Source organism: Lolium perenne, chromosome 4 (genome assembly GCF_019359855.2).
Source record: "Lolium perenne isolate Kyuss_39 chromosome 4, Kyuss_2.0, whole genome shotgun sequence".
Taxonomy (NCBI): domain Eukaryota; kingdom Viridiplantae; phylum Streptophyta; class Magnoliopsida; order Poales; family Poaceae; genus Lolium; species Lolium perenne.
In genome coordinates this window covers 39794172-39806131 of record NC_067247.2, presented here as the reverse complement: position 1 = coordinate 39806131, position 11960 = coordinate 39794172, and the positions used below count along the sequence as shown (strand labels likewise).

General features: G+C 45.8%; 1 protein-coding gene and 1 long non-coding RNA gene across 3 annotated transcripts; both read left to right on the top strand.

Annotated features, from left to right (window-relative positions):
• Nucleotides 1-1237: 1237 nt before the first annotated feature.
• Nucleotides 1238-5568, top strand: LOC127292238 (uncharacterized). 2 transcript variants are annotated; one of them, XR_007845047.2, is made up of 5 exons: nucleotides 1238-2123; nucleotides 3616-3707; nucleotides 3926-3961; nucleotides 4032-4186; nucleotides 5259-5568. It is a non-coding gene; the product is annotated as an uncharacterized lncRNA (long non-coding RNA). The 2 variants fall into 2 exon arrangements; XR_007845046.2 differs by having other exon boundaries at nucleotides 3926-4186.
• Nucleotides 5569-10096: 4528 nt separating this feature from the next.
• Nucleotides 10097-11561, top strand: LOC127348315 (polygalacturonase-like). Its single transcript, XM_071818568.1, has one exon. The coding sequence runs from the start codon at nucleotides 10162-10164 to the stop codon at nucleotides 10885-10887; it is 726 nt and encodes a 241-aa protein (XP_071674669.1). The 5' UTR covers nucleotides 10097-10161; the 3' UTR covers nucleotides 10888-11561.
• The last annotated feature ends 399 nt before the right edge of the window (nucleotides 11562-11960 follow it).

Here is an 11960-nt window from a genome sequence, read left to right as displayed (position 1 = left end):
TCCTTTTCAGTTTCACATTCTCTCCTTGCATCAGCAATGGCCCGGCCAAGATCATCATCAGCAGGCTCATCTGGTGCCTCTTGATCTTCTACTTCATTATCTTCATTGCCTTCTGCAGTATCATCGTATTCAGGGAAATTGGGATAACCGTCATCATCCTCTTCCTCTTCGTCATTGTCTTCCATCATAACCCCTCTTTCTCCGTGCTTGGTCCAACAATAATGCTTGGGCATGAAACCGGATCGCAGAAGGTGGCTGTGAATGAGACTCGAGTGAGCGTAATTTACGGTATTCTTGCAGTCCACACATGGACAATACATGAAGCCACCATGCTTGTTTGCCTCCGCCACGGCCATAAAATTATCCAGGCCCGCAGTGAACTCGTCAAACCGTCGGTCAATGTACATCCATTGCCGATTCATCTGCATGATATAATTAAGCTGATCAAAACCATTACAGAACATCACGATGTATATATACACATGCATTTTATCAATTGCAGATGAAAAGGATAAAGTTGTTAACCTCGATGAAGAAGAAAAAAGCAAGTTAAGTGTGGCTTGATTTTTGTAAACTCAAGTGGCAAATCCTCTTAAGCATTTTATCGAACACCTCTTGTGCATGTGAAGAAGAGAGGAGAGCAATACACCCCTCTTGTGAAGAAAGTGAAAAAATGGCCAAGTGTGGCTCACACTTGGGCAGGGGCAAGGTTATATAGCCAGAGGCGGGGCCTTTGGACCCGGTTTGTATTACAAACCGGGACTAAAGGGTTCCCCACGACTGACACGGCCTGCCGCGCCCTGCGGTGGACCCTTTAGTCCCGGTTTGTACTACAAACCGGGACCAAAGGCCACTACCGGACAGGCTCCAGCGGGTGGGGTCGTCCTGGGCCAAACGAACCGGGACTAATGCCCCCCATTGGTCCCGGTTTGGTTCAGCACTGGGACTAAACCTTGGGACCAAAGGCCTCTTCTCCACTAGTGATTTTTTACGTTTTGTGAACCGCTGAAGGGAGCTCATGTAAGATATGATGTACTATCTGGGTTAAGAAATATCGCTGAAGACAACTCATATAAAGGTCAAAGATATATTCATGCCTTGTTCTGTCTTGTTTTACCTTCAGTCTAAGAAATGATGCAATTCTTAAAGAGCACTAAGCTCCCAGGGTTGGCAGCTCTCCTCATCGCTCGGCAGGTCGCTTTCGCTGGGCCCGCTTGGCTTGACGGTTCGAAGGCGGTTCCTGGGTCAAGCGGCAGGGCAGGGCAGGGGCAGCTGGCCTCTCTTCTCTCACTCTCCAGAAGATCTGACCTATCCTCTTCTCCTCTGGTCCTCCCATCTCTCACGCAACGGCGGCAGCCGGCAGGGCAGCTGGCTGGGAGGGCTCGAGATCGATGACACACCGAAATCGATGCAATTAAGCGCGTCGAAGAGTCTGTTCATCACCCTGGCGTGGATCCAGAGCGGGTTGAGTACCGAGATCTAGCGTCGAAGGCGTGCTTGAGGAGGATGCCAGACAAGGGGATGAAGAGCAGGCGCCGAGAGAAACGGGGGAAGGCGCAGAGGAGGAGTCGAGCGACGGGATGGAGTGGTGGGTCGAGCAGGTCGGCGGCGTTCTCGGAGTAGGCTAGGAGGAGGAAGGAGAAGGAGTCGGCGATGGCGAGTGTGCAGCTGAAGGGCTGGATGTGGCAGCTGCGCTGGATGCGTGCAGCTGAAGGACTGAGAGTAATCGAACTGCTCCAACACCGCTTGGAGACCCGCGGCCATGATATGTGACGGCTTGCGTCGTTCATTCTTGATTCTGGCAGGATGGCCGGCGAGACTTCGAGATAGCGTCTGAAGATGGTCGCGACTGTCCCACAGTGAACAGCTAGCCCGCGCTGGTGCCTGGTGAGCCGGAGTCACCGCCTGGAGAGCGTCGAGCGGCAGCTTCTGACCCCGAATTGATGGTCTATGACAATGCAAAGACCGTCCCAGTCTGGGAGCTCGCGCAGCCAAGGGTGTGCAGCCCGAGCGGGTGAGCTGGAATCAGCGTCAAGGGGGTGACTTCAACAGGAGCTTGGCTCATCCTCAGCCGCAGGGACGGCAGGCAGAAGACAACGCCTTATTGGAATAGCAGAACAATGGTACGCTCTGACGTAAATGCTGAATGGTAGCAGAGTACATTACTTATTGCAATAGCAGAATTCAGGTTGATTCAAGTCTTACTACAAAATGCACTATCTGTACAGCTACAACTTATAGGTCTCTTGAAAGTTTGCACATCAGAAGAGTACAGGGGAGCATTTGAATTTACATGTAACCAATGTGATTTAGGTGTTCATAGATCAATTGCAATATAATAGCATTGTCTAAATCCATCTAATATGTGCTGAAGTGAATGATACTATGTTTCCCAGACTAAAATAAACACTACTCTGACAACTATAGCAAATATTTGAAGATCAAGCACATAGAAAATTCTTAACCAGATGCATAATGATTTTCCAAAGTCAAGAGAAAACACTAGCAGTAATAAAATAGCCAATATAATCTTCAGCTATAAATTTCTCCATCCAGTGATCATAGTCCTGTCGGTGGATAAACAACATTTTCAGCGCGGGAGTGAGGCGGTGTAGAAACATATCGTCGGCGATTCAGCGGAAGGGTGGAGGAATGGCAGCTCTAGCGATGGTCCCCGTAGAATAGGCACCATGTGGAGACGGTAGCAGCGCCGGCGTCGACCTTATATCATCAGGAGACGCCGACTAGATCCTGTGTGAAATGGTTACAACTCCTCCTCGCCACGTAGGGCTCTCCTGATCGGGTCTATCGAGGAAGTCCTCCTCCGTAGAGTTGGCGGCGCCATCGTCAAGGGATTCTACTAGGAAAGCTTTTCTTCTTGACAACCCTATCGAGAAAGAGATACGGGATCAGCACGATGCCCGCTAGATAAAGCAGTTAGACCGCCTGAATCTTCTAGGGCTAATGATGTTGGCCAGTGGATTTAAGTGTGTTCATTTTGCAGGGATGTATTGCGGCTCAAGTGGGAAGTCCTGCCCCAGTTGCACCCTTACCGATCGAGGCGGATGACTGCGAGCTTCTTTTTAGATGCATATCAATATCACACCCGTTTCACTGCTGTTGTTGTTGCCAGTAGCTAGAGCTCGATGTCGTTGGCTTGTGTAATTTGTTCCACCGAGTTACTTCAGTCTGTCTCTTTTGTGCATATATGAATTCTGAACCCAAATTGGAAAGCTATCCATATCTGGTAGAAGGATGAAAAGTCAAGTTCTCCCATTGCCACTCTCCTTCAGCTTTTCACATAAGTTCACTTCATGTTTCTTAGCTTTTAACAATTTTATGTCTTATCTTTTTACTGGAAAATGTTAACTAAAGAAAGCTCCTTGGAGTAACTTTTGTATCTTTAACTTGTGTATCAAAATACTGTTTCCTGTTGCGTTGCTACGTCTTAAACAATCCATGTTACTATTTTTAGGATAATTTTCCAATTTGAAACAAACAAAGAAAATGGGGAGTCTTTGTATTCTGGGACATCTCCATTGCCATTTGTTTGTTTGTTCGATTCTAACAACATATTTTCATGTTTACTAAACCTATTGTTGTGTGTGATTTCAGATTTATTGAATTCCCTTTGACAAGAAGCTTAACGGCAGCTTTCGGGATGTATAAGAGATGAAAACACATTTCCACCACTCCTGCTAGAGCTGGTACGATGTGCGCACAATTTGATGTAGTTTTGATTTTTAGTCATAGGATCGATATGTTTTGTAGTTTTTTCATCCATGCTTTGGTGCAAAAAATTAACTCCCATTTAATTTGTTTCTCATTCAACGCAATAATTGGACTTCTATGTATTGTCATTTTTTCCATTTGTGCTTTAGTGCAAAAATTTGACTCCCCATTTACTTTGTTTCTCAATTCATAGCAACAATCGGCCTTCTCTGGCGATGGGATGGAAATGGTGGGTATGAGGTAATAGCGACGGCAACGGTTGTGTCTCTTGGCTGTGTCGTGACACTCTCCTTATCTAGGTGCACTGCCGCGACCGCTGGAAGCAAAATCCATGGGGCGAACCATGTTCAAAGTCTTAAAGAAGTGGTGCCATCATGGGGCGTGCCCCCACCCTTATTCCACGCCTCACGACCATTGGAGATGATGAAGAAGAACTACAGTCTATTCTGGGCAGGTACATACATGCTAGCGACATATGCTCTATCATTTCCATATTCTAAGCATCCTACTTTTTGACCATTCGTCCACCAAATTGTCTTTAGTATGCAAAATAATTTGAACAAATAATGCTAGCTGGTGATTCTGGCTTTGGTGACTATATGCTATTGCTGTGATCTGCATGTGACTCAAATTTAAAATTTGAATGTAATATGTTCATTAGGACATTTGAGTGCCTTTGTAGTCTTCAGTTTATCAGAATAATTGCAATCATATTGGGAGTTCCTGGTAGATGCTATGAAATCATCCAATTTTTTTCTGAGATGGAACACTACCAGTTCCATTAGAACATAGGCTCAGCTAAATCACCAGCCACCAGCACATGTACAAATTTTGGAGCCCACTCTTGCCATAGCGATTTAGGAATCTGCAAGCTCTCACACCCTGAAATTGCCATGCTATGATCCAACTTGGTGTTCAGAACATGGTTTGCACATGACAGAAATAAAATTCCAAACTCAAATTCGTATAGAAAAAGATTTTGGTATGTGAGTACTGAGTATAGTCAAGAAGCTTCCAAATTTTCAGAAGCATCTGACAACAATCAGATAATTGAAAGTATCTGAAATTCCGTGAAATACCTTGAGTGTAATGATCATCGTTGTTGGACTCTCATGGTTTAGATTATGCCCACAAATGTTATTTGAGTTTCTTAATAGGTCAAGTATGGAAAATACTAATATCGTGTCAAGTTAATCAAGTGATTAGTCTTTACAGTTAAAATGTTCCTTTTGGTAATGTCACCAAAGTATCCTTGGTAGCGGCAATGTCAGGATTTACCTTTTGGGCAATATAGAAAAATGAATGAAACTTTGTCAATTTGTAAGTCTTCTATGCAGTGCTCCATGGTTGCTTTTGCATGAATGCCAACTCTTCCATTTATATGCAAATGCTATTGGTGTATTGGCTGGTATATTGGCTGTTGTCACCAATTGATGTTTAAGGTGTCCGAAGTGGTTCTAAGTTTCTCAGCAAGCTACCGATCCAAAGGCTCATACAAATATTATGGAGATTACTTTGCTTGACAGGTAATCTGCAGCTTGGTTTGCCATCAGGGGAGCTATGTGTGTTGTGTGTGTTCTTTACCTACTAATCGAGCGGTGATGTGTTGTATAAGCCGTAGGGATATTTTTTCCCTATTGAGGTTATCCGTGAAAAGTCAAATGGGGCTGAGATGACCACTGTAGAAGAGCTGTCCGTTATGAATCTTCATATAGCCTTGGTAAGAATTTGTTGTTTGCCCCACGGTTTACCTTTAAATAGGAGATTGCATTGTGTTTCAGAGTGTAAACTGTTCAGATGTAAATCTAAGATCGAAAGCTTGCAGCTTAACCGGAACTATGCCTAGAACTGTGAAAGTTGGTTCAAAAAGATATTGTTTAGAGGTCCATGCAATCATGCTCAAACTAAACCGTGATCACCTCTGTATATACTCTGTGACCACCTCTGTAAAAGAAGAAAATGCTAACACATTGGATCATCACGTTTTAAAAGAGGCTGAATTCTTGGACGTGCCAAACTCAGCGCCGGCATTCAGAAATTAAATCAAACAGCGTACGAAAAATACAAAAATCAAGATATGTGCACCCATCGATAAGAGCCACGTGTGCAAAACACATCATAAACACGTACAAATAGTTGCACAACGCCACCTCTTCCAAAACACTGCAGGAACAACACAAAAGATACATGTGCATACATGCACTAGCCAAAAAACGCACACTTGGCACGTTCTCCCCTCACCACTGAAGATATGTCACCTAGAAGTTGTACTCTCTCAATCATATACTTCAGCGTTTTTGTAACTGGAACATGAGTAGAATCGCCAGACACATCAATATGCATCTCCGTACAAAACGTGAGAATCTTGCAAGTCGTCTAAACCTACGCCCCACCATTCTCGAGTGAGCATGCCCTATGAGGAGTCGCCCCACCAACAAGCTGTCCTGCCGCTGCCTGGTTACAACTAGAAGCTTAACAAGGTCACTTGACGGTCATTCTAATCCACTCCGTTGCTAAGCAATTTATAATGCACTCAGAACTTACATAGACTCATACCACTCATATCACCGGCCACCGCAACGCCTACATACATACGTGACATGCACATGATCAACAAACATCGCCCGCTAACAAAAGACACATCCCACACACGTGCAAAGACGTGTTAGGACCCACCAAGTTGCATTTCTGTGAAGGAGCAACGAAACAATGTACGCACCAACAAAAGAACAACCACAACGCAAAAAACTAAACAATGATATCGAAGGACGGCGCAGCAGAGCGCGCAGGGTCCATCTAGTAGCTTTGAAACACAAGATTTTGCTCGTACAGGAAGTGATAGTTAAGTGAAAAAGGGTCAAACGTAGTGGTGTCTATAACCTTTTTGTAGGTTTCTGTTGTTCATTGATTAATTTTACTCATGTGAATAAAAACATGTCGTTAATGATTTTACATGGTATTTGAAAAAAAGCATCCCAATGCAATTTCGAAACCTCTGGAGTAACATCTAAGAGCATCTCCAGCCGCGTCCCCCAAAGATTTTTGGGGCGCGCCGGATATTTTTTCGTCCCCAGTCGCGCACCCCAAATGCCCTTTCCGTCCGGCGCGGCCCAATACATTATCCGGCGTCCCGAGCCTGTCCACGCTCCACAGGGGACGCTTCGGGGATACCGGACAAAGCGATATGCGAGGCGGGGAGTGGCGGACCTGACGCGTCATTGACACACGAACAAGTTTGGGGGGCGCGTTTTGGGAGCGCGGCTGGGGAGCGACGTCCCCTAAACGCCGCACGAAGAAAACGCGTCCCCCAAATGCAAAATCCTGAGCGCTTTAGAGGGACGCGGCTGGAGATGCTCTAACTATCTTTGTGTCCAAAACTCAAAATCACTTCGTTTGCAATCTAGAAACTGATAATTGATCTAATGTGTCACTGCTCACCGTCAGATAATGGGCTTCTAGGCTTATACAGTAATATGGAATTTAAGTTCACGAGACACTTAAGAAATGACCGATGACTGAGATTTAGAAAAACTGTACAAAGATATCCAACAGAAAAATGTCCAATTTAATTATTTGTACTTGTAGGTTGCAACTATGATAACATCTTTGATTTAAAGGATTACAAAGATGCGGCAATAGGAAAGTTCAGGTTGCAATGTTCATGCCGGCCTCATTCCTAAATGAAATAGTTAGAACGAAAGTTTATTTTATTGAACCATGAGAGATTAAAACAATGAATACCTTTGAGCATTGTTGAGTCGATGCAATAAAAAAATCTATGAAATGTATTGCAAAGTAATCCTTGGAAATATCTTCTTTAAAATCAATGTCCTACAAATTAATCCAGCCACATAGGAAAAAACATAAATATTAATCCAAACTTGCAAATTCTCCGTTAGATGACATGCTTGCATGCCCGATCTATACCGTTCTACACTATTTAGCCAAACTCAGAGCATCTCCACCGGAGGAGACCCATATCGTAGCCGGCAGCGATTTGGGGGTCCTAGTGAGAGAAAGTGCTCACACCGATGGTCCCTATACAAAATTCACGTCATCGCGAGAGCCCCAACCGAACCCTATACGAAGGGAGGCTATCGGGAGCGCCGGTGACACAAGCAGCAAAACTCCACGTTGGAAGATTTCCGACAGCTCATGCGCCAGCCTCTCTCTTTTCCCCACCTACCCCTCTCTCTCCTTTTTAATTCATATGAATATATGATCTCACGTGGAATACATGCAAAGCGTATATATATACATGGCGACGCGGTATATATAGCCTGTTTCAGTAGTTTTGCATCACAAGTACATGTGTTGACGTCACGCGAGTAGATCAGCTAACCATATCAGGTGATGATCCAGAGTTCTTTTTAGGAGAAACTGCGCACTATCATTGGTCAACAAATACGGTTACAAACTAGGGTTTTGGTTACTAGACAAGTTACCGGCCGGTAACCAGTTTACTATATAACCACCCCATATGTATATGGGTTTTTCGAGCGAAACATTTTGGACCATGTAATTGGCTCCATATTTTTACAATTTTCAGTATATAAGTAGTTACCGCTCGGTGATCATATGGTAACTGGTTGGTTCTAGATATTTTGAAAAATTCCCTTTTTGAATTTAATTTTTATTAAAAAAATTGTTAGATAATTTCCGGTAACTATCCAGGGTAACCTAAAATACCATCACCCTATTGCAGTTGTTGCATGTGTTTGTAACAAGGTTTTGGCTATTGCATGCACAAAGACCCCAAGGAAAATTAAAGTAAAGTAAATCTCCTGTAAATCCCTGCTCACACGAGCAGCCATTTCCATCCTCTAGAGCCGTCAAGACACCCTTAGGAAGAGGAGACCAAACATATCCGTAGATTCCAGGTCCAGGGAAGCACTATTGCTATGAAGGCTTTGAGAGTCGAAGAGCAGCATGTTGCAAGCAACAAGGCATTTTTGGATGTGGCATGTTAGCCAGTGAACATCCCGGTGCTGTCCTCGGCCATGATCCGCTGCGTCCCATCAATGGAGCAGCGGAAGAAGGCCGGATCTACCATCGCCGAATCATCATCCCTGATCTAGAGCCACCATCTCCTCGTAGTTGTTCACATCGTCCAAAAGGACAATATCCGACTGCCACAAACTTGAAAACAAACCTCGTCGTCGCGAGCGGACAGAGAGCACACAAGGCTCCCGGACTTTCGACGTTGCCGTGGGGAGCATCTCCATGGTGATGAAGAGGCCGAGATAGATTTATCAAACGTGGCACCAGCCTCACCGCCATGGCGCGGCCCACACCAAGATCTTATCATATACCAGTTTGTACAAACCGAAAGTGAAACGAAGTTCCAACCCCTCATTCCACCACCGGAGCGGCGAATAAAGGGGGGAGAACCCACGGTATTGCTGGAGTTCCCCGGGAAACTGCCGCCTCCCTGTCTCTTTCTCTCCGAGAGAGATTTAATTAACTAACAAAGTATAAGTAGGTATGCTAATTTCAGCGACGTGTCACCCCCACGTTAACTTCTGGTGTTATTTCGTTGGCTCTTGACCCATGTGCCAGATTGCGCCCATGCTTGTTGAAGAAGAAATCATAGCGGCGCTTTCTGAGAGAGGCAATTCTCCCAAGAACGGGAGATCATGTGGATGAATTTTAGCTGTCGATCAGGTGCTTCAAGATTTGTGTCACAGTGTATCATCAAGTTTCATTAGTTTTCTGAACTGCAGTCTGTTTGGACTTTGGACCAAATGAAACGCAACGAAACATGATGAAACCGTTAAGGAGAGAGATCGATGCTCGTGGTTGATTAATCCTGCGCTTCTCATTTGTCTTGTGGAAGAGAAAGCGAACATTGGTTGACTAGTTGCGTGTAAAAACTAAATTAACACTACCGATTAGCGTAGAAGCATGCATGTCCAGGATATCCATTAATTGCGTACAGTGTGTAGCAGGGGATTCACTAGTACAAGGTCATGCACATACAAGGCCAACGGAACAAAGGAGCGAGAGAAGAAGAGACACGTACGTACGCACGGAATTTCGGATACATGTTCCTGGGATTTGGCCGGGGTGATTGACATTTCTGGCGTGCAAGCCTGCACGAACGTCCGAGGAATCTGGCACGCTTATCTCCTTGCCAATATTTTCAATGCTCACGTCGTAGAAAATTTTGCATGCGGCAGCATGGCAATGACTCCAGCGCAAAATTAATGTGGCATCACGAGCGTTTGCAGCTTTGGACACTCCACAACACATGCACGTACGCCTAATTCTCGCCCGATCCAGCTTCTCTGTCACACAAGCAACCCACCACATGAACTTATAAATACCCCTCGCCGGCCACCCTTCTTCTCCACCTCCTCTACGACCAAACGTACTCCAGGCAACAAATCATCGAGCTAGCTGCTTCGCGTTAATTAAGACCTCCTGCAAATGGCGTCGAGTGTGAGAGTGATTAAGCTCGTTTTGTCCATGGCGGCTCTCGTGATGCTCTTGCTGTGCAGCACTACAGCCGCCACGAGCAATGCCAAGGAGACTCAGCAGAACGTATTCATCCTCGACAACTACGGCGCCCGCGGCGACGGGCAGCACGACGACACGCAGGCACTGGCCAAGGCGTGGAACATGGCGTGCTCCTCATCACGGCCGGCCGTGCTGCTCGTCCCCAAGGGGAAGAGCTACCTGCTCAAGCCGATCGCCCTCTCCGGCCCGTGCAAGTCCACCGTCACCTTGACGGTGGAGGGCACGCTGGTGGCTCCAGCTAGCAGGTCCGCATGGAGCGAGGACAACATTAGTCGCTGGATCGTGATCCAAGGCGTCACCGGCCTCACTGTCACCGGTGGCGGCACGATCAATGGCAACGGCGACATTTGGTGGAAGAACTCGTGCAAGACCAACAAAGCTCTTCCATGCACAACGGCTCCGACAGCACTGTCATTTCACCGGTGCAACAATTTGAAGGTCGACAACATGAAAATTGTAAACAGCCAACAGATCCACGTGTCTGTTGAGGATTGCACCAATGTGCAGCTGGCCCGCTTGTCCATCACGGCGCCTAGCACAAGCCCAAACACCGACGGCATCCACATCACCCGGAGCACAGATGTCCAAGTTAGAGACTGTGTCATCAAGACCGGGGATGATTGCATATCAATCTAGGATGGCACTCACAATCTTCTCGTCACCAAGGTTGTCTGTGGTCCAGGGCATGGAATCAGCATCGGAAGCTTGGGAGATGATAATTCAAGAGCCGAGGTTTCTGGTATTACGGTTGACTCCGTACAGTTGTATGGCACAACCAATGGCGTCCGGATCAAGACGTGGCAGGGAGGAAGCGGGTACGCCAAGGGTATCACGTTCCAGAACATTATCATGGACAAGGTGCAAAACCCGGTCATAATTGACCAGAACTATTGCGACTCCGCTAAGCCATGCAAGAAACAAGAGTCCGCGGTGGAGATTAGCAATGTTGTTTTCAAGAACATTAGAGGGACAACCATATCCAAGGATGCTATCAACCTTAGCTGCGGTAACCAGGCATCATGCACTAACATTGTCTTGGAGAATATCGACATCACAATGGAGGGCAGCCAGGGAGAAACCGAGAGCACCTGCCAAAACGCCAAATGGCGAAAAGCTGGAACTGTTATTCCACAACCATGTGAAGCAAAAAACTAAGAAGGGTCATTGCAATTGCTAGGCTTATTGTAACATGTATAATGATGTACAGAAAATCCAAAATAGCTAGTCATACTTGTGCATACATAATGTAAACTCTATTGGATATATACTAGTAAACTGCAATATAATGTGAGTAATAGTGTATTTTTTTAGATTTGTCAAGTTACATTCTTTGCATGTTTGTTTCTCTCCTCCCTCGAGAGGGTACCGAGTCCCCTACTTCCTACCTCACTACTAGGAAATAGGCTATAGGCCCAGGATTACCACCGGCGCACCAGGAGTGCCTCCTCCCTTATTTCTAGTTGAAAATCTGAAATATGACTCTGATTGAGTAGTGAGGACATCGCCAGTGTCCTTCCACACTATCTGATGGGGAAATGCACGACAGGGTGTGTGTCACCTGGTGGAGTCGATGTGGCTTTCCTCTAACGGATGATAATCCAACTCACACAGGCTTGCATGCTTGCACGACTGGATCTGGAAGAAGCATGGGCGAGTATCTAGGAGGCCCGCTCGACCCTATAGCGAGTTCAACGCGTAACGACTCAAGC

Coding starts and splice junctions, on each gene's coding strand:
- LOC127348315 (XM_071818568.1), top strand. CDS start 10,162: ATGGCGTCGAGTGTGAGAGTGATTAAGCTCGTTTTGTCCATGGCGGCT.